This window comes from Melopsittacus undulatus, chromosome 6 (genome assembly GCF_012275295.1).
Source record: "Melopsittacus undulatus isolate bMelUnd1 chromosome 6, bMelUnd1.mat.Z, whole genome shotgun sequence".
In the NCBI taxonomy this organism is placed as follows: Eukaryota; Metazoa; Chordata; class Aves; order Psittaciformes; family Psittaculidae; genus Melopsittacus; species Melopsittacus undulatus.
The window spans coordinates 13,536,588-13,559,269 of NC_047532.1; the positions used below are offsets into that span (position 1 = coordinate 13,536,588).

General features: G+C 46.7%; 1 protein-coding gene across 1 annotated transcript in view; it reads left to right on the forward strand.

Moving 5' to 3' along the window:
* The first annotated feature begins 4,578 nt into the window (after window positions 1–4,578).
* The window catches only part of PLPP3 (phospholipid phosphatase 3), a 46,037-nt gene continuing 27,933 nt past the window's right edge, over window positions 4,579–22,682 (forward strand). Inside the window, exon 1 of the mRNA XM_034064014.1 lies at window positions 4,579–5,205. Within this exon, the coding sequence (XP_033919905.1) occupies window positions 5,067–5,205 (139 nt within the window). The 5' untranslated portion in view covers window positions 4,579–5,066. The remainder of the gene's footprint in view (window positions 5,206–22,682) is intronic.

A 22,682-nucleotide genomic window follows, 5' to 3' on the forward strand; every position in this document is an offset into this window, starting at 1 on the left:
TGCCACCAAATCATACATCAGGCTCCTTCGAATTGTGGGATTTGGCCTTCAAATTAAATGAAAAGGCCTCTTTTTTCTACAGCTTGTGTGGTTTGGTCTTTCAGCTGAGATTTGGGGGTCACATTTGCAAGCTTTTTGTTGTAATCACATCATTTGAATCTTCCCCCCCCCCCTTCTTTGCAATAATGCAAAGTGGAATCCTCTAATCATGTCGGGAGCCAGCAAGATTTAGGGGAACTAAATTAAATTAAGGAGAAACACCAGGATTGTGAAACTTGGCAGTAGTACAGATGTCGGTTTCAAAACAGACTGGACTTGAAGGTTGTTGGCAAATCAAATGCATCTGACCCAGTGTGCTTTGGGATGCCAGGAACGGGTCCATGACCACAAAACTTCCAAACTCATGGGTCACCAAGGCACGTGCTTGAGGGATGACCCTCCTGGCCTGCATCAATCTGGATACCCAGTTTCCTGAAGAGCAGCAAATGCTGTATCAGGATGACATTTTATCAGCTAATTTCTTTTAATGACCTGAAGATATATGAGGTTTGATTCTTCCCAGTGGCATTGAACAGGGCAGAACTGGGCCCCCTTTGGATTTCACTTTTATTTGCCTCTCTGCAACGATGGGTCTAAGTCCAACCTTAGCAAACATTTCTTAATAGGGCAGCAGTCATTGCACAGGTTGGAAGATCCTGCACACAGCGTGTGATAGCAGGTAGGGGACATGGCAGCTCTCCTGCCCTTAACCTCTTGCTTTTGGGTGGGCTTGGCAATGCCCACCGCTCCCTCCCCATGACTCACAGCCCCTCTCATGGTGTTTTCTCCATCAGCAGCAGCTGATGGGGCTAAAAATAGTCTTGAACAGGGTAGTGGTGGTTCAGCTTTGGACTTCCCAGAATTTTACTGGTATTCTGGCCTCGTGACTCCAGTTTAGGCCACCTGATGCACAGCACGTAACTTTGCTCCAATTTCTCCATTTGGAGGGGAGCAATCTCAGATAACATACAGATAACAATCAATGGACTGAACACAGCTCACTTTCTTATTTTAGGATCACTATAGACATGGTCATTAACAGCTCTAAAAAATACAATAGGCAGGGCTTGGTCTTTCTCTGCTGTAGCTCCCTTCTCCATAGGAGCTACTGCCAAATCCTCCCTGTGATGGAAAAGCAAAGTGGGGTCCCATATATGTGTATGTCTGAGGGGGCAGTGGTGGCTTGGCACTGGCCTGTGCATCAAAATGGGCATCCAAGCATGCATGCTTTAGACATCAAACTTCTACAGTGTCATTGGTGTTTGCAGCAGGATAGATTCTTCACTGTGAGGGTGGTAAAACACTGGCACTGTTCAAAGCCAGGTTGGACAGGGTTTGGGGCAACCTGCTCTAGAGGAAGGTGTCCCTGCCCATGGCAGGGGTTGGAACTGGATGAGCTTTAAGGTCCCTTCCAACCCAAACCATTCCATGATTCTCTACATTTGCAAGTAGAGCACTCTGGAGCACCAGGGCTGCATCCTGCCTGACCAAGAACCAGCCTGAGGAGCATGGGCTCCATGCTGGCAAAGGGAAGTGCTGCTTGCTGGGCCATTGCTGCCCCAGTGGTAATGCTGGGCTAATGAAGCTCATCATAGGGACTAATTAAAGCTGGGAGTGGGATGGGGTAAGCAGGAGTATAAAGGCAGGCTACAGATCCACACCCCACTCCAACAAATAGTTATTTTACATTAAATAACATGTAAAATATGTTATTTCTATGAGCCTCAGAGCAGAAATTGGAGCTGCCTCTCATCCCTTCTCTCTTCCCCAAACCAGCCTTGTGTACCAGTTGGAAGCACATAGCTCCTGATGGGCTCCTATTTCCTCGAACCAGATATTACTGTCATTGGACACACTCGTCTATGGACAATGCAAGAGAAAGTAAAAACAGGAACTTTTTTGTTGGTGGCTTGTTTATTGGTTTGGGGAATTTTTTTGACAGAAGTGATACCCTTTGGCCTGGATCATGATGACTGGTCATGTTGAATGAGGAAGAGCTTCTCTCAGTTTTAAGTTATTGCCATGTAGGAACAGGTTTCCATGTAGTCATGCCCTAAAGATGCATCCAGTTCCTGCCCCTTTTCCCATTCCAGAAGTATTCTTAAAGAGCTTATTTTCTTAAAATGACAAGATTGAATGAATAAAACACAGTTCCTGTTTTAATATTGTTGGGATCAGCAATGTCCTAGTTAATGTTTTAATATGGGCAAGAGCAAGTGTTCTTCCCATATAATAAGCTTCCGATTGAATATATCAGCACTGCATTCCTTGTTCACCAGAGGTCTGGTGCAGCTAAGATGATGAAAATATTGGGAGATCAGTATTGAGAAATGCAGAGCAAAATTCACTAGTAACACAGCCTCAGTTGGTTCAGTTCACTTATATAAAGAGAAACCTCAGTCCATAGCTGGAATTTGGAGTCTGACTGAAAGCTGAGCCTCAAAAGGGTATCTGTGGCATGATGTATTCAATAATTACATTTATGAATAGACAATTAACTATTACCAATGAATCTCTTGCCTATTATTGACAAAGGCACAGAAGCTGCTTTTTGGTGCTGCTGACTTACCCATTGTCAAGAGTGAACTGGGTAATTGTGGTGGCTGCTCCCTTAAGAAATTGTCCAAGATTCTGCCTTAGTTGTGTGCCCTGGCTTGCACCAATTAACAGCACAATCTTTTTGTTATGAAAATGCAAACATTAGTAGCCTGAGGGGGTCTTGTAAATGCAAATAGAACTATAATTTCAATTTCCCTTTAAGTACACGAAGGTTCTTATTTCTTTATTTGCTGTCGCAATGACAAGTCTTTTATTTTTCATTTTATTTTCTCATGTTAAACACAAAATTGAATTTAACCCCGGGAATTTCAGTGGATATTGTTTTCAATCAGCAGATTTGGGGCTATGGGGAGACTGAGGGCAACTGATGAAAGCCAGGGGCTCCTCTCACAAGGGCTGGGCTCTGAAGGGTGCAGGGAAGGTGGATGCCAGGCCCTGCAGCAGAGCATGGAGCTGGGTACTGGGCAACCCGCCCGCAGCTGGGGCAGAGCTGGCCCCTCGGCTGGGGGAGAATTCCCACGTGAAGATTCTTTCCACTCTACAGGCATCCGAGGAGCCTAAATTAGGCACCCGCACCTCTGCTGCAGTCAGGGGAAAAAGGGAGAGACCTTGACATGTGTTCTCCACAGGAAGCTTGGACTCCCGGGTGCTTGACCATCACCACAGGGCACCAATTTGAGCCCAAAATGATGGCTTTGTGCTCATCTCCATGGGGTGATACCAGGTAAATGAGAACCATCTCCTCAAAAGTTGTGGGGGAGATGACACCTGAGTGCATCCCTGAGGTGTAATGACAGAACCAGACGAAAGTCCAAGGTCTGTTTTCCCCTTACACCACACATATAAAAGTCAAATATGAAAACAGCCACTTTGCTTTTTTCCTCCCAGCCTGGCCCAAATATGCCCAGGTATGTGTCCAAACAGATTCCTGGAAAACCTGCCCTTGCCGAGGTGCAATCTCTAGTGCTTGGGTTATAGTCTATGCAAAAAGCAGAAGGGAAGTGTGTCCTTGCTGAGGGGGTCCTGCCTGCCTGCCTGCCTCCCTCTGCAGGCAGGGAAACACAAGGGATGTGGCAGGATATATGCTGTGGCACAGGATTTGGCCTGGTGGTGGTTTGCCAGCACACAGACGGAAGGCTGAGGTCAAATACAAGACCAAGACAAAAAGGAAGAGAAGTGGTTAGATACTGTCCCGAGCAGTTTCCTTGGGTAGCACACACTCTTCCCACCAAGCTGAGCTGCTAGCATCACCATCCCACCAGCTAGACTTCCTGGGAAACCTATTGTTCGCTTCCTTGCTGACTTAATTAGACCAAAGGGGTGATTAACCAACATACTAATCCCTCACCAAACTCCAGACACCCTCGTTATGTTCATTTGCTGAAGCTGGTGTTGCTGGTGCGGGAAGGCAAAGCTGCTACGACTTGGTGGGGGTACCACTAATGGCCAACCCCATCAGGATGCGGCCCTACCAAAATCACCCCATTGGGGGCTGTGAGCACTGCAACCCCGGGAAAAGCCTCAGCACTTGGCACAGAGCTGGAGGGCAAGAGGGAAAACCAGGAGAAAAACGTTTCATGTTATTTATTACACATTTTCTGCCCCCTCGCACCGTTACCACCTTCCCGAGTCCTCCCTGCAGCCTTGGAACGGGCTGGTTGTTTTCCTCCTCCCCCCTTGCGCTCCTCTCTTTGCCTTGTGAACGCTAGAGGCTCCCTCCTTCTGGTCTGCGAGGGGAAAAAAAAAAAAAAACAAACCAAACTTTAGTTCCTGACTTTTTTTTCCTCTTTTTTTTTTTTTTTTTAACTTCCCTCAGGAAAAAAATGTGGAGTTCATTATCTATGTAAAATGTCAGCTGCAGGAAAGGGGCTGTGCTTACTTGGATATCCCATCCGAGGCGAAGTGACGGGCTCTCTTTTACCACCCACCCCCCCCCCCCCCTTCTTTTTTTTTCTCCTAAGGGGTGGAAAGGACTTCGCGAAATAAAAGTGCAGAAACAAGCCGGTGGCTCCCAGAGCGGCCGGGGCGGGCGCAGCGGGAGCCCCCAGCGCAGCGCGGAGCTAAAGCGCGGAGCAGCGCAGAACCCACCTGCCTTGGGAGTCAGCACCACTCGGCTCCTCGCTCCGCACCTTTTCCCCTCCGCGTACTGAGCTCGTGATACATATATATTTTCTTCTTTTTTTCATCCCGCCCCCCGGCTTTTCCTCCAGGACTTTTCCACCGCCTTGGGACACCCGCAAACTTCTCCCTCGCTCCCCCTTCGCTGGTGGTTTCGTGCTTGTTTTGGTTTTGCTTTGCTACTTCCAATTGTTTTTCTGAGGGAAGACCCGCCTGCTTTTCGCCTCCCGTGCCCCACCGGAGAGGCCGGGAGCGGCTCCGGCAGCACCTCCCCGGCGCACCGCGTGAGTCCGGCCCGGCTCGGAGCGGCCCGGCTCGGCACGGCACGGCTCGGGCGTTCGCCCCCGATAATGCAGAGCTACAAGTACGATAAGGCGATCCCGCCGGAGAGCAAGAATGGGGGCAGCCCGGCGCTGAACAACAACCCGGCCAAGAGCAGCAGCAAGAAAGCCCTGCTCATCTGCCTCGACTTTCTCTGCCTCGTCATGGGTGAGCAGTCGCGGGGGCTCCGCGGGGCTCCGCTCCCCTCCATTATCCCCCCTTACAGCCCTTCGGGATCCCACTTTGGGAAGGTTTCGCGGCGGGAGGGCGGGCAGAGCTCGGCCGTGCCGCTTCCCAAACAAAAGCGGAGCGGGGCCGCCGGCCGAGCCGAGCCGGGGAACGACGGGGCTGGGCCGGGGAGCGCTGGGGCCGGACGGTGGGGACCGCGTCCTATCGGGGTCACAGCGGGGATGGAGGCAGGGGGGGAAGCAGGGCACCCCCAGCACCCTCAAACACTCTCTCGCCCCGATTTACTGATTATTATTGTTATATTCACCGCCTCTCCCCCATCTCCTGATCCGGAGGGTGGCGGGGCTCAGCCCGGCCGCCAGCGGTGAGCAGGGGGCACTGTGGGCTCGGGGATGTCCCCCTGCTCCAGGTCCCCGATGGAGCCCCCAAGCCGGGCCCTAACCCCCGGTGCAGGGCCAGCAGCAGGGCCAGCTCCAGGTGGAGGTAGTGCTCCACGGCAAAGAGCGCAGCTTGGGTGTTTTCATTAAAAATGGGGGGAGGAAAGGAGAAACTCTTGGTGCTTTAGTTACTTTGTATTGCTCGGCTGTCAGGTCTACCTCTCTCGCTTGCCTAGTGTGGGCAACTCGTTTTAAACCCTTGCTTTGAAGTGTTCTCGGGCATCCCGTAGTCCCTGGCAGAGGTCTGGGTTTGCTAGCCCGCTCGGCGTTTGGGAATGGTATGACATGTAAGGAAACTGTCAACAGGCTGTCTCAAAAAGATTTTGCATGCCAAAACATCAACCGTTCAATTGCGGCTGCAACGCTGAATATTTAATTGACAGACACAGGCAGGGGAAATCAACTGGCTTCCAACAAAGAGATTAATAACACAGCAGCACGTGAGTTTAATATTCCAGACACCACAGTCTTTAAAACAATTGTTTCTGCTTAGAGCCCATTTTTTTTTCTAAAGGCTGTCAGTTTGATTTCATTTTTATGTCGTTTATTGATCATCTGGTGTATATTACTAGGCACTAATACATTAAGAAGGGAGGCATGGTTTTCTCTTTACATTCCCACAAGAAGAGAGGCCAGTGCAGAAAGCTTCATCTTGTATCTGGAAAAAATAAGGGTACTTGATATCCCATATATGAAACTAATATAAGTAGAAACATAACTTGCTTGAGTTACCTCACTTATTTAAACAGAAGTTTGGATTCCTAGTAAAACAACTCTTAGGAGTTAGAACTCTTAAACTTGTATTTACACAAGTTTTCTTAACTTCAGGGTTTGTGTCATGAGTGTTATTTGAATGGGTAAAGGGTTTTTCTTCCTCTTCTTTAGTCTTAAGGGTCCTAAATGAAAAAGCAGTTAGTTGACATGTGTTACTCGTGATAGTTTGGGTAAACAGAACTTATCAAGCATCACTAGAAGGTATTGTTAGCTGGGAATAATGTGAGACAGCAAAAACTGTGAGTGTTGCTTTGTTTCCCATTACTACAGGTGGAAATCAGAAAGTAAACACCAGGGTTGGTTTGCTTGTAGGGTTTTGTTTTTGTTTGGGGGTTTGTTGGTTTTCTTTTTTAGTGTGAGGAGCGTTTAAATGTAAGAGCATGAATTCAACAGCTGAAGGAAAGTTTAGATCTGGCTGATCACTGGCAGGTGAAGAGTATGGGTGGGACATGGATAGCCCGTGTGTGTTTGGGGATGGGCTTTTCAAATACACCCGGACCAGTAGTATCGGACCTGTTGGTGGATGACTGGGCATGAGTTACTGTGAAAGCCAGCTGCCCACTCACAGTAGGCTTGGTTTGCTCTTCTCCCTACCTTTTGCTAGGGGAGACTTAAGAGTTTATTGTTTCCAAGTACTTAATTCCCATTTTCTTCTTTTCTGACCTTGTAAAAAACCCTATTTTGTAAGGGGGAAAAAAAGGTGCTGTAGCTGAAGTGTAGGAGAAAGTTGGATACATACAAGTTGATGGGTATTTGTATGCTCTGTAAAAAAGCCTGGAGTCCTGTGTAAGATAATGAGCAGAATTGGGTATGATGACTTGTGTTAAGGTGGAGCTGCTCAGTAGAGGTCTTCTGCTGGTGCATATAAACACATGGCCAATGGCCTCCAGTGCAGTTAAACTGAGTTATGCCCTTTGAGCAGCTGCCCAAAGACATTCAGAGTAACAGGGAAATAGAAGGCATTTAGTCATTTGAGGAACACTTTAGGAAATATTCAAACCAGTCATTTGATTTGCAGAGGTGATGCTATGTTGGCTTCTTCTGCAGGTACTGCTGTTGATTCCGACCTGAATCAGTTTTTTATGGGGTGAGGGGAATGAAGTGAATAAACTATGGGTAAAATATAATTCAGAAATGACACGCGTCAGCTTTCTGTGAGGTGGTAGATATGTACAAACCCTTCTTTGTTTACATTCAGATTTAAACAAATTACTCAGAAGACAATTATCATAAACATCTAAGGGAGTTAGAATAAGTAAAGCAGAGCTATCAAGAGCTTCCTTCAGCTTTAATTTGGTGTGAGTTCTTAGAAAGAGACACTTTTGTCTTTATTTATTAAGTACAGTGGTTATCTTGATAGTAAATGTATAAGGGGAAGATCTGTATCTTCCTTCGGAATCATGAGAAGCAAAGTTGTCAAGTCATTGGCAGAAGTATATTGCTGGTGGGGTAGGTTGATGCACTGAATAAGACCCCACATTTCTCCTGCATTTCAAGCTTGGGCTGGGTTGACAACGAGCTAAATATTTTCCAATAACCCACTCCCATAATGAGTGCACTTGGCACTGAGAAATCTCTGGTTTCTTGCACGAACAAGAGGTTTCATCAGCAACACTCTGAACTTCCCAGCCATTTCATGTCAGTGCTTAACTCGGAAATAGAGGCAGAAAAGAACTGAGTGTGCATTTATTAAAGCAGGTCATCCGAGGGGGGAAAATAACTTTCTCCATCTGCTTCCTCCTCTCAGGAGGACTCTGTTTAGAGCATTAGAAGATGCTTCCTGAAATTGTTAGGGCTGCAGGCAAGCTTGGTGATGTGGAAGAGTCCCTGCTGCCCCATCCCTGTCTCACTGGTCACTGCAGCACATCTGAAAATGTGATTGAGGAGTTCAGCTGGAGGGCCTGAATTTGTCCCTGTTAAGCCAGTTGGCATCTTCATGTTGGAGAGATGGGGAGAACTGTCTTAGCATCAAAATAAGAGGTTTGATGGGAGGGCCTTGCTACTTTCATCTGATCATCTTCAGCCCAGTTGCAGCCCTATCCCTTTGCCAGGAGTTTCTTACACTTCCTGCCCAGTCCATAGAGTTGTTACTGGGGGGTGGCAGGCTGAAGCAAATCCCACAGTGAAGCTTTCCTTGGTGCTGTGGGATTCTGCTGTCCAGATGCAGCACTGCATGGAGCTACTGCAACCAGCCACCACCTTTCTCCAGGAGGCTTGGGCCAGTGAGGAAAATCCTTCTGCCCTGACCCTTGAGCTGGGATGCTTTGGAGCCTGGTCTTACAGATGTAGCATCCAGGGTTAAATTTTCTTCTCTTAGACCTGCTTTTTTTTCCCTTAGCAGGGAATCCCCATGTTCTGCTAACTGAGCAGAACTGTGCTCTGCTGAGGAGCACCAAGTCTAGCGTTTAAACTTGAAAGAGGGGAAGACTGTGTCAGGAAGACTGTGTCAGTGAGGCTGATAGGGCAGATGAGGGTCTTTGGTAGCTTGTATTTGCACAGCTTGTGCAGGTAGAACAGCTACCGAAAAGCCCTGCTTGTGCTATAAAATAGAGGGATCTCATCTGGCATACCTGTTTCCTAGGCTTGTGGAAATGAGGTTTATGGGAGCATATGTTTCAGGCTGGTGAGATGTAAACTGCATATAATTTACTGCCCATCTTATTTTCTGTCTCTAATTTAATTTTCTCTCTTCTGTCAATCCCAGTTAATACATACAACACAAGTTTCACTGCCTTTGGAAGGGTTTGAAACAACAGATGGATAGGCCTCTTACAACCTTAGTATCTCTTCAGCTTTCTCACAAATTCGGCATCTCCTCTTCTGTAGTGAGCTCGATGCTAAAATGAACTTTGAAAGTAAATATTTACACTAGCAGGACCTTGCCATGTTTATGTAAGTGAGGGTATAATCTTATAATTTGGGTGAACAGTTTAGATTACTCTTAACTTTCCTCTTCTGTGTAGAGAACTGTGTCATCGTTCGTCTTTCAGAAGTAAAAGGGATTTGAGATCTATTGGGACCCTCTCACTGCATCATGAAAATCGACACAAACAGGCCTGGGATTGTCATTTAAGTGTAAGGAGTGGGAGGAATTAAAGATGAGGGGTGAGGTTAGACTTATTTAGATGCTGTAACATTGATGAGCTAAGCAATTTTGCTTTGGGTTGGGGTTGTGTTTTAGTTTACTTTTCAGACTACCCTGCCATGCAAGGCTCACTTGTCATGTAAGTAACATCTTTCTTTGTGCTCCTGAAGAAACTGCTGACCCAACCATTTATTATTTTCATCAAGAGACAGCAAGCTCTGACTGTACTAAACCAGCCAGGCAATCCCAACGCCTTGGTGTTGTCTTCTTCATGCTGTGTCTTCTCCTTGTTGGGAAGGACTGAGTCCATACCACACACAAGAAGCTGTGTGGGTGGAGAGTCATCATCTTGTTTTGAGCCTCCATCCCTAGATGGGGCTTGGTTGTTCATGTTTATGTATCACTTAATACCTGTAGGATCTCACAGAGGCAGTGAGCTCCCTATGAGGCATGAGGGACTGTCTTGGGGATGACAGGTGTGGAAGTGCTTTGGGAAAGGCAGGTTTGCAGAGGTGGCATCTTGGCATGGGGTTGTGCGTTGTACACCCCTGTAACTTAGGAGTAAAGGAGGTTCTCTGAGCCTTGAAAAGCTTCTTATTAAAGCAACAGTCAGCATCTAAGCATGATACCAATCCTTAGTTTTACTCCTCCCTTGAAAGACCAAAGGAGCCAAAGATGGCTGGAAGGAGAGAGAGAAATATTTTTGGGGGTGTTTAAAATACACTTTTTCTGTGTGTGCTTGCTTTATGAAAACAGAAAAACCTATCAAGAGCAGGTTATTAATGACAATTATACTTGAGGTGTTAATTGCAGAACAAGGAAATGCTGTACCCATGGCAGACTGAGTCCTCAGGGGTATAAATCTGCTGGCTTTCCCAAGTTGGTGGAATTTGGCCAGCCTGAAGATGTGTCTTCAGGAAAACAGAATTAAGTGCAACTGCTTCATGGCCAGAAGTGCTTTGTATCCTGTGTACCTGCTGCTGAGACAGGCAAGAGATGAGAATCACAATTGAAGTAGATGACATTTTGCTTTTAATTGTCTGTTTGTAGTGAGCACAGAAAATAATATAAACATCACTCCCAGATCAAACAGATTATTTTTATACCCTTTACATCTCAATTTAATATGCATGCCTTTCTTAGGCTGCTTTGGTCTGACTTTGTTTGTCTAGATACAGGCTGACAGTGTATCCTCCAGATGCCTGTGCCTCCATGTACCGCCCAAGGATGGTTTGCATACCACAGCTGGGAAACCCAGCTTGCAAACCAGGGCTCTTCTTTAGTGCCTGTATCTAAGGTAGGAAGGGTGTTTGCATGCCTCTATCTCTGTCAGAAATGACTTTAAAAAGGGGGTGGAGGGGAAGCCCCTGCCCTGCTCCATAGCTTGCTCTGGCAGTGCAGACTCCATCCTCTCTGTTTCATTCATACAATGCTCCTGCTTCATCCATGGTAATTCAGAAGGGACCGTTGTGGTTGCCCAGTCTGCCTGTGCCTCAAACAAGGGCATGCCTGTTGAAGGCAGCGTGGGGAAAGGCAGCAGCCTTCAAAACCTCCTATCCCAGCATCCATGCAGCCAGCACTGAGAGCGGCAGCTTCCCCTGGCCTCGTGGATCCCTGGGGAGCTGTTTCCCGGGGCTGGGGTAGGAAACAGGGAAAAACGCCCTCCTCAGATGCATCTTTCTCTCCTGGACAGCAGGATGCCAGCTGGGGTTGCAGTATGAGTGCTGTCATTTATTATTTCCTTCTTTCTTTTTATTCTCTCTCAGGGCCCTGGCTTCTGCAGTTGTGTTGGGGTTGTTTTGATAGGTCAGGTTTCATATTCAAAAAGGAAAAAGAAGTCTTGGAAACTGAAAATAAAGTGAATAGAGCCTCAAAAAAATAGGGGTGAATGAAAGTAAACCAGCATTTATTCTGTAATTAGAAAGCCTGAAGTCAGTTTTATGAATATACTTACTGATTATTATATTCTTCGCTGGCTGGTCTGGCAGAGCCATGGGACCCTTGGTGTAGCCGAGGCTAAATCACAGACTCGTAGCATCAACAAGGCTGGAAAAGACCTTTAAAATCATCAAGTCCAACCATTCCCCAGTGCTGCCAAGACCACCACTAACCCGTGGCACTGAGGGCCTCATCTACAAGGTTTGTGAACACTTCCAGGGATGGTGACTCCAGCTGCCCTGGGCAGCCTGAGCACCCTTTGGGGAAGGAATTGTTCCTAACATCCAGTCTAAACCTCCCCTGGTGCAGCTTGAGGCTGCTTCCTCTTGTCCTGTCTCTTGTTACTTGAAGACAGAGGCCAGCCACCTCTCAGCACCATCCTCCTTTCAGGTAGTTGTAGCAGCTCTCTGTGCTCCCCCCTTGCTAATGCAGTGCTGCAGACTGCACTGCTGTGTATGTGCCTTCAGTTTGGCTTTGCAGATACCTCAGCTGGGTGGGGGAAAGGTCCCAGTAGAAGTTGGAAAGAAGCTGCCTTGTCTGTCATATCTCCTCAGGGATCAGCATGGCCCATTTCTCTGAAGGGCATTTGTATCACTTTCCAAGCCACTCCATCTATGCCTATTTTGCTGTCTCCCATGACACCTACTTTGGAGAAGCACTACCTGCTCCATAATTTTAGCAGATGGAAAGCTCCTAAGCATGGATCGGGTATCTGTATACAGGGGTGTGTTGAAGCAGCTGTTGGGAAGTCATGCTTGAGAATCCCTTCTTGCCTTTTAGCTGCACGCAATGGCTTAGTTATAATGGTGGGATCAAGATCTGCAGAAGCTGCTGCTCAAGTTACACCTGAGGAGGCAGAACATTACCAAGAAAGAGGAATTTGACTTATTTTCATGTAGCTTTTGATGAAACCATTGTGAAACTTCAGCTTATTACCAGGACAGTGTATTTATGAGTTTGATAAATAGGTTTGTCCTGGTGGATTTCCAAGTGTCAGAAATTCCTGTAACCTCTGTCCTTTCAAGTTGGTCACATAAGTGGGCTTGTTTTTCGCATGCATTGGATGTTTTGAAGACAGAGGGTTGAAAACTGACTCTGCACATCCCATAAACATTATAAGCAGAGCACGTAATTTAACTCCAGAGCTTCTGATGCCCTGTGCTCTTTGTGCTGTGTGTTCTTGTTCCAGCATTGCTTGTAGCTTGCATCCATATATGAGCTTGTCTTATATCTGAGCACATGGTGCTCTCGGGAGCTAAAGGGCTGGGCTGGGGCAGCTAGCCAAAGCCCAAATGAAGCTGCAATTGGTCTGCAATGGTGATGACACTGAATCAATGGAAAGTGTGTGTAATCCTTTAGTACTTTCCTATAATTTTTCATCCCTTGTACAGGAAGTCATGAAAGCTGTGTTGACCATAGCAAAGAGAAGCTTGGGAGATGCCTCCAACCATTCTCATGAAACATACCAGTGGGCTTATTCTGTGGTCCCTCAAAGACACAGCAAATTGAGGCTGGAATGCCATTGCTGGGTTGACTCAGACCTTGCCCTGAACACTGAATGTAGCTGTGATATGGAGGTGTCCTTCACAGCTTTGGGAGTTTGCAGGTGGCAGGCTGCTCCTCTTGGAGCCACTTCACCCTTCCTGGTTGGAGAAGCTGGGAACAGCATGATTCTTCCTCTTGTGGGTTTAAACAGAAAAAGTGAAAGTTGCTGGTTAGTGGTTTTGGGCAGCCATCCCTCTTGAAACAAATGATGCTCCCTCTGAGAGCTTGCTTCTTCCAGCAGTGCCATGGTTGTAGCCCGCTGCTGTGCAAAGGTGGGAAACTGCATGGCATCCTGCAATTAGCTCTCATCCGATTTTACTGTAAATTAGTGAGAATGACAGTCATTTTGGAAGCTTTTATAGGTGTTCCTCTGTGTCTGGTCAAGCTTGTACTGGAGACAACCGCTGCATGCAGACATTGATTGCATTGCTGCTAATTCAGCATGTGCTTATGCAAAGCTGAGACATCATCACATGCCTCAAGATGTCCAGCTGCTGAATTTGAAAGCCAGTGTGCCAAATGGGCTCTGGGTTTCCTGTCACCTTGATGCTCAGCAAGTTATTTATGACCTGTGTTTTTAGGATGGTGTGATGCCTGGCTGAAAGGCTCAGCTTGAGGCTGCTGGAGTGAGCATCCCGGCCCTGGTTATCATTCCCACCAATGTTGACAGTAAGATCTTTGCACCGGTCTTTGTACAGTGGATGTGGCAACCAGTTGTGCACCTCAAGCATTTTCAGGGCTTCCAAGGCTTTTCTGCAAAGCCCACCAGTCTTTAAAGTGTTAGTTTCCCAAGGGAGATTTGAAAAGAGTGTGGCAAGGTGCTGATAAGCAGGTCTGGTTATTGAACACTGGGTGCATTTATGTTCTGAGTGATGCTTGCAGAGTAATTTTGGAGGGATGGTAAGCTGGTGGCAGGCAGCAAAACTCCTTTGAAGTTGATAGCTGTGAATGAGTCTGGTGTTAGCAGGTTTCTGAAGCTGCTCTTTGATCACTGATGAGATGGCCCTTGCTTTTTGGGGAGCAGTTTCTCCCTTCTCCTTTCTTCCTCTCCACCAGAGTCCTGGGCCAGGATTTAAGCCTTACTGCCCCTGGTCCTGCTCAGGCATGTCACAGGGGAGGTTTGTGCCTCTGGGAATTCCTAATCGAAGGAGGCTGCAGGGGCATCACCTCCATGTGTGGGCAGGGATAGGGAGCCCGGTGAAGGTGAGGGCACACTTTGAAGGTGGCATTTCCCATACAGATGCACCCACATTGCCAATGAGGCTTTCAAAGCTACTGAGGTACCTCTAATTCTGAACAACTTCAGTGAGGCTGCAAACTTCAGTGCCTCTGCCAGGCCATTGCCAGCCTCCTGAGGTGTCTTTTGAAATCAGATTCTCAATGTGAAAGTGTGGAGGAGAAGCCTGCGCCATCCAGGGCTTGGGCCAAACCATGTCCCTAGGACATGTGTGCACCTGTCCAGGAGCTTCCCACCTTGATTCCTGTGAAAGTTGCCCTGGGTGGCTCCATTCCCATGCTTCCATGTTCTGCAGAAGAGGGAAACAACCTCAGCTCACCCATTGCAGCAGGAGCTGGCTCATCAGTTCCCAAGTTAAGAGCTGAAGTTTTTCTGGTTAAGGGTATGTGGGGAAAGATGCATTAATCCAGCTGCTCATTGATAATACATCACAAAAATGGCTAATTCTCAAAGCAAGGGGCTTTAGCTTACTCATACTTGCCAAACTAAGTAAAACCTTGCTTTGCTGCCTGACCACAAGAAGCTGTTTTCAGTAGAGGCCTTGGGTTTTATGTCATGGGTTTTTTTCATATTTATTTTTATCAAAGTTCGCAGTGTCAGTAACTTAAATCATCACAGAATTCCATATTTTTCCTCATAATCTTGGCTCAATATATTCTAAGCCTTTCACTCCTCATTTCTTGACCATCCCCGCAGCTTTAGCATGCGGCTGTCATTCTGCTGCAGCTTCCACAAAGCAGCTGAAAACCAAGGTAACAGCAACATTTTGAACGAAGGGGATGAAATGTGGAATAGGTTCAGCGTATTTCTTTGTCATTGTTGGAGTCCTATTCAGCCTGGAACTGAATAGGAGGCTGATTAGCATGTGGAAGCCTTTCTAAAGCATTGGGCTGTGAGGGTTGGGTGGTTTTTTGCTTTGTCGGGGTTTTTTTTCTCCTTAAAGGAGAAGTTTTGTGGCATTTATTTTTCTGAATGAGCTGATATGAACCTTTGTCAGATGCAAAACCCATGGAAAAGTCAAATAGTGTTTTAGAGAGAGCCTGTTTTGATAAACCACCATGGGTATGGGCACAAAGATTTCCAGTGCCTACAGCTCCAAGAACTGCTGCAGGGTATAGGGATGCAGTGTGTTTAAAACAGCCAGACAAGCCAAATAGTTTGGGGTGCATCTGGATTGTGGATGTTGCAACAGGGACATTGCGTTTGCTCTTGCTGAAGTTGTCTGCAAAAGTGGGTATTGCTTTATGAACGCAGGATTGGGTCCACAGTCTGAGAATCCACCTGCTTAAGTGCTCAGTGTTTCTCTTTCACAGAGAAGGATGTAATGCTGAGGCTGATTAAAACGCTAGCTGCAAGTAAAAAGCAACTTTTCCCCAATGAAACTGCTTCAAGTCCTAGGCCTGAGGCTGGTTTTGGAGGATTGATTTTCCCTTTGGTGTTTGGAGCAAGGTGCACATTGATGTTCCCATTACAGTCCCTTGCTACAAGATGTACTGTGTTTTGCTCTAAGTGGTAACTGAATTACTCCCTTGGTACTACTTGTGTGTCTCAGCTGGGGCTTTGCTAGACCAGAAGTCCTGCCATGGGAGTACTATATCTCCTGCCCTTTGTGGGATTGCAGGATTTTGGGATGCTTGCAAACCCTAATGGAGATGGGAGCACCCCATTGCATGCCAGAGGCTGTATGGATGTATGATGGGCTTGTACCCCTGAGCTCGCAGACAGAGGGGGCAGTGCAGGGAAATACATTTAGTTTCTGGGTACAATGAATGATGGTGGTTGAGGTTGCATGGAAAGCTTATGGCAGCACTTGGAGTCAAACCTCTTTAGTGATGCATGTATGGACCAGACCCTGTGCCTAGGTTTCTCTGATGATTTGTCCAGTTTCCTTCCAACGATTCCAGTTTAAGAGAGGAAAAGCAGTGCCCCTACAGCTCACTACTGTGCCTTAATGTACACTATTGAAGGCTGATTAAAGCCATTGTTTAATTAAGGAGCACTTAGCTCCTCTGTTCCCAATTCATGATTAAAGGATCATTTGAAGTAATTCTGCAATACTTTTTCTTCCTCCCCTCTCTTCCTCAAGTGAAGAAAGTTCCTAGCACTGAACGTGCCCCAGCACAGAGGTTTTTGAATGCTATTACAGGACCGCAAACCTGCTGGCGAATCTGGCTGCTGCCAAAGGCATCTGAACATTAAAAAGCCCTGCAGAGGGGTGGAAGGGAGTTCAATCTCAGGATACGCTGATTTGGAAAGGGAATACAAACAAAGAGGCTTTTCAGCAGAGGCTGAGGCTTGGCTTCTCTCAAGGGCAGTTTGGGCTTGGGGAAGCATCCGGGAGGCAGTGAGTGGAGCAGGAGTACATGAGCTGGATGCTGCGTGGTGTAAGGTTTCCCAGCACAGCGTGGTTTTGTGTTACAGGCTAGGGAACTGGCTGGAAAAGCTCCTCTCTTTTCTCCTTCTTACCCCCCTCCCCTCCTTTTATTCTTCTTGGAAACAAAGGGGAGGTTTAGGCTGTTTTGTTTTGGTTTTCTTTTAGTAAAGGTTCCCATCCCCTGCAGGTTTGGCGATGCTTCTTGCTGTTGGTCCTGGAGAGGGACCCGTCTGTGTCTCCAATATGGAGAAACCCTTTGCTGGGTCCCAAACTGGCCTTGCAGGGATGTTTTATTTTGTTCAGAAAGTACAGCCCTCTCACAGGGGTACTATGGTAGGAGCCTGTGTTGCTGAGGTGACAAGGACCTCATAAAGAAGGGTCTGGTTTGGATAAGGAGAAGTGAAATGAGATGGGTCGTGGGTCCTGTTCTTCACAACAGGAGGGATGCAAAGTGGGGTGTGTGTCCACCAGGTCTCTCACAGCAGCTCTGTCCCCTGTGGTGGCACCTCCAAGAAAGGCCTGGAAGAGCCAAGCAGGGAGGAGGTGCTACCAACCATCCCAACCAACCAGTTGGGGTTTTTTATAGGCACCAGATGGCTTTAATAGAGGAAAGCTGAACTTCTTATGACCCTTCCCCACAGACGTTGTTTGTTGTTTTGTAATTGTGGCCAGGATAAAACTGTGTCCCAGAACCTGCACTGAGTCTGAGAGCTTGGTGCCTGGTGCCTTCTTCTCCCACTCCACTTTGAGCCACCCCCATACTGCCCCTACACTCCTCTGCCTGCCCTGCCTCCTAATTATCCAGGGGAAGCTGCTGGGCATGAAAGACCTGAGGTTTCCACTGATTCCTGGTTAAAGAGATTAGCAAGAGTACAAATTGGAAGAAACCGAGACATCTGACAGCAAAGTGCAAGGAAGCAATAAAACGTCGGGCCATGTTTTCCCTTCTAGTTGATTAAAAAATTCTCCTGATAAGGAAGAAAGCTTTCATGGCTGGACAAGCCCTGTATTGTGTCAAAGGCAGTGATAGGTTTATTAGAAGGGGATAAAGTGATGGGAGCATTGGGTTGTGCTTGCAGTCCTTCTGGCGTTGAGTTTTTCCCCCAGGGCTGAAGGCGTTTTGCAATGGTATGGGGGCAGAGAGTGATGGCGAAACTGCTTCTCCTATGGAGAGAGGAAAATGTATTGAAATGGTGGGGATATCTGGAGGGGGGAGAGTGGGAGACATGGGTGTCAGAAAAATTGACATCGAAACTAGCTGTGTGGCAAAGGAAAAGCAAAAGCCATCAAATTACTGCTCATGAGGGTCTCTGGTTGTTATATGTATCTCCATAGAGCATCCAAGCCCATGATTGAGTGCGTAGTTGTCTGGCTGGTAGTTTTGGGAGCAGTGTTACATCAAGGCTGAGCATTACTGTGATTTTCCTCTTGCTGCCTCTGTTTAGTCTTGTTTCTGGCCAGGATTATCAAGCAAACCTGAACTCATGCCCATCTCATGTGCCTTTCATTTCTTAGTGTGTTTGGGAACTGGAGGCCACCGAGATGCTGTAGGGAGAAGGTCAGTGTGCTCACCTTGGTTTTGGAAGGTAGAAAGTCAAGCAGAAGAGGGAAATGGGGCTAGGTCTATTCTCCATGGGAAAACCAGCAGTGGTGGCAAACCAGTGTGCTTGGAGGTCTGCTCCAAGTCAGTGCCAAGATGCTCCATTGGCCCCATGGTTTCCCTGTAGCTTAAGAAATCTGTTTGGGGATCAAACAGAAAAGAAGAATGAAAAAGCAGGAAGACAAAAGGCTCGCTTCCATGCCGCTGTGTTTAACTTCCCAAGTTTTTAATTGCCAAGGGCTGCATTGGGAGCCAGCTGGCTGCAAAGGGATACAGACTTCAAGTAAGAGAAGAAGAGCTGAGTTTATTTTTTTTTGTCTGAGGATCTAATAACTGCTATATTTTCCTTCAGGAGATGTAGCTTTGTATACATTCTATCTCCCAGAGGTGAATTATCCTTCTTGGGTACCTACTTCCTCACCTTCTCCAGCTGCTGTTCAGCTCTTGCTGTTTACCTATAGGAGTAAGAGGGTGCAAGCAGCAGGAAAGCAAGTATGGAGTCCAAATAGGACCTCAGTTTTAGAGGTTTCTCCTTGGAGCAGAAAAGTCTGCTTTATACAAAGGGAAAATACAGTAGAACTTGCAAAGCTCTTGCCCCATGCACAAAGGGATGCATGTCTCCTTGTAGATGCTGGTGCATAGTGACAGCAGGATCAGTACCACTGGTGTGTGGCCTGGGAACAGGCTGGACAATCCCAGTTCTGCTGCCAAACCCTTGCTTGTACAATGACCTGAAAAGAGGAATAAAAACCTTCCAGCTTAAAAAATATATAATAATCAAGCATGGGATACTTGGCACGCCGGTTGTATAAATCTTGACATTAGCTACCTGTGAATCATCCAGCAGCACGTTAATTGGTACCCCTCGGTAGATGAGGATTTGGCATCAAGTCTGCATGTAATTACAAGCCACACACAGAAGGACACAGGCAGCTAATGAACTCCTGCCAAACTCCAGCTCCGCTTCTGCGGCTTTTGAAGTTCGCTGGTCTTTCAGTGTTTTGTATAGTAAGCACTGAAAGGCATCAAATCACTCCTTTGACAGCATTTAGAAAGGGTTGGTTTGTTGAATAACTGAGTCCCTCTCCAAACTCCCATCTGAGAAACTAGAGCATCTATAGGCGCCTTTCTCAACAGAGCAGTAAATAGGCTGGAAATAGAGGACACCCCCCTATGAGCTGCTGAGCTCCTGTCTCGCTGACAGGAGCCAGCAGGCTCTGGTTGCCATGATGAGCTGCAAGAAAAGAAACTATTCCCATTTAAAAATCCTTCAAAACAACCCCACTGATGGTATGGGCTTTTTCCCAAGCCTCAAAGTGTTTTAAGATGGAGGTTGTGCAAAGTGGGTTGCAGTGCGTCACACAGGTCTGTGGATGCATTGGTGTTAGAAGGGAAGTAGTAAAAGGGGTTTGGAGGTTTTCATGCTGTTGGATTTGGAAGGTTGTGGAGCTTTTCCATGGATGCTTTGTTGCTGGGCTGGGGTATGAGCCTGAGCTCTTCTTTTCCTCTTTTCATGTGACAAAGGGAGTTGTTGTTGAGATAAAAACAATTTCCATGAAAACCTGTGATTTTTAGGCAAACATACCAGGCGGGCTTCATGGCAGTACCATGGTGAAGAGGGATAATGCAACTTGGCACAAAGCCCTTCCAAAAAAAAGATGGGGGGGCTATGGGGACAGAAGAGCCTTTGTCAAAATTAACTGCAATAAAGAAAAAGGGACTGCTATTCCCTTGGGATGCTTTAACCTTTTTTCTTCCATTTATTCACACGTTCCTGGACAGCAGGGCACAGAGTTGTTACAGGGGAGCTGGAAAAGGAAACTGTGAGTTCTCCATTTGGGGGTTTAGAAAGCGCAGTACATGTTGTGTCCCTTGAGTCAGTATGAATGGTGACCCGACTATTGCCTGTGCCATGTGGATGCAGCCTGGTTTATACCATGTCCTAAGGAAATGGGGCTATGGGATGTCACCTGGCAGCAAAACACAGGTTTGGGCTGTGTGTGGGAAAGGGGCTGTTGTCACACTGGGCTTGACAAGGTGGACATGCCCAATGTGGCTGGCCCTTGTGCCAATAGTGGTCCTGTGCTTTCAGAAGAGGGTGGTGTTGTTTTGGGTGATGCTATGACACTGCTGCATCACCTGGACTTGGAGAATATACAGTTTCTTAGAGGGACTAAAAGCAGCTGGAAGTCTGAGATGCTGTGCAGCATGGAACCATGCTGTCCTCAAAAATCACAGGTTCAGACTTAAACATGGGAGGCTTAGGTTGGATATAAGGCAAAAATTCTTTACTGTGAGAGTGGTGAGGCACTGGCACAGGTTGCCCAAAGAACTTGTGGCTGCCCCATCCCTGTCAGTGTTCAAGGCCAGGTTGCATGGGACTTGGAGCAACCTGCTCTAATGGAAGGTGTCCCTGCGCGTGGGCAGGGGTTTTGGAAGTAGGTGATCTTAAGGAGGGAGAAAGGAGATAATATTACATCTTTTCAACCCATCAGTGAATAGGCAAAGCCTATTCCTTAAAGCTGTGCTTTAGGAACTGCTGAGATCAAACCCCCATCGCTTGCAGGGCCTTTGGATCATTTCCACCTATGCACACATTTTTTTGCCTTTCAGCACGGTGTACGATGCATTATATCCTGGAAACTCTACCAAATCTCGACTACCGAGGGGGAAAAGTTTCATTTCCAGTTAATCAAGGGAGTTGTGTAATACCATTTTCTCCTGGGGAACTTCCAGAAAAAAGAAAGGAGGAGAGGGAGGGGGGAAGAAAAGGGGGGTATTATATAAAGCAAGTATATTAAGAGGATATAAATTATGAATTAAAAGTGATTAGTGAACTTTTAAGGAAGAGGTCAGAAGTGCCTTTTGGACTACAAACTTTTTAAGCTTCCAGTGCTTGTATTCGGTTACAGAGTTATAACCCAGCCTTATTTGTGCAGGTGGCTGCTGCTTCAAATCTGAAGAAGGATTTTGCATTTACAATAGGTACATTGACAGAACTGGGTCAGAAAGCTACTCACGGCAGCCTTCAGTGCTGCAGACACGGGCTCTGCCGCCTCCTGCACAGGGGCAGTTGCACCCCAAAACGTGCTTAATTACAGCTGCAGTGCCTGTCTGGGATGCTCTGGGAAAGGGGGAGAGGAAGCTTGGGAAGTTCAGCAGCTGAATGCTTCTGAAGAGGCCTGATGCTGGCCAGGTTAACTGGCTTTATTTTTGTTCCAAAAGCTTTGCACCTTGATTGATTTAACAATAATCAAGGTAATTTTGTCGTCTGTATCACATTGGCTGCAGGTTTATGTATTTCCAGTCATTCTTCTTAGGGTCTGGTGTGGCTGTGCAAAGAGAAGGAGCCAGGGCTTATATGTGGTGGTGTTCAGGGGCAGCAAGCCAAGATATGGAATCTCTTCTTGATATGTTATATATTAAAGCAACATCAACAGCCCATGAAACTTTCCTTTTGAATAGAAGTTGATGGAGTGGAGCAGACTTGTTATAAGGGGGAATTATCAGGGTTCACACAGCTAGTGTGTGCCAGTGGGATGGTGTGGATGAAGAGGAACAACAACTGTGGATGAAGAGGAGCAACAACTCCGCTCACCCTTACATCTGTTTGGAAGAAAGCTCCTAGATATCCCTCAAGCAAATAGGGTATTGTGCCCCTTTCCCACAGCATGAGTGTTTCTGGGGCTGGGCAGTGGTCCGAGCCCTTCCTCAAAGGCAGAGCTTGAGGAGTTGTGGTGAAGCAGGGCTTATTCCAAACCCTGCTGACCAGCAGTGTAATCCGTGTCCGCTCTATTTGTAATTGGAAACATAATAGTTGCCACAGTGTGTTTTTCACACTATCTGTTTGCCTTCAGTATTGCAGAGTTCACAGGAACATTTTCAATCTTATTTCCCCCTTCTTCCCTTTATTCAAGCTGGGTCATTCTAGGTCAGACTTTTCATATCTGTGAGACCTTCCAAAGCACTTGGATGTATAGAGGTGCCTCAAAAGATGTGTAGAGGTGCCTCGTAAGATGCTGACACTTTGGGGTTTTCACAGTGTACTGCGTTTTATTCCTTGCTGTAGACAATGTGAAATGATGGCTTTGTTTCCATTGTGTTGGCTCTGGACTGCTGTTGATAATGTCTTCTATGTTCACCCTCTCCAGCTTCTGCTGGTCAGCCAGTCTGGCTTAAATCTGCCTTACCCACAAAGGCAGAATTTCATGTGCATCTAGGTATTGTGGCTTGGATAAGACCTTTTGTTCTTATTAATGCATTTTTTAGGTATTAAAAGTATATGTGTGCTTTAATATAAAGCTCTTTTAATACATCTACTCATGCCAAACTCCCAGGAGGAACAACTTAACCAACTTCTTAGATTTCCCTTCTCCTCTTTTTTTCCTTTGTATGTGGTGTTTACCTCTGCATATAGGTAAGAGGTACTCTCTAAAAACAGTATTTTACCCAGCAGAACCAATGGC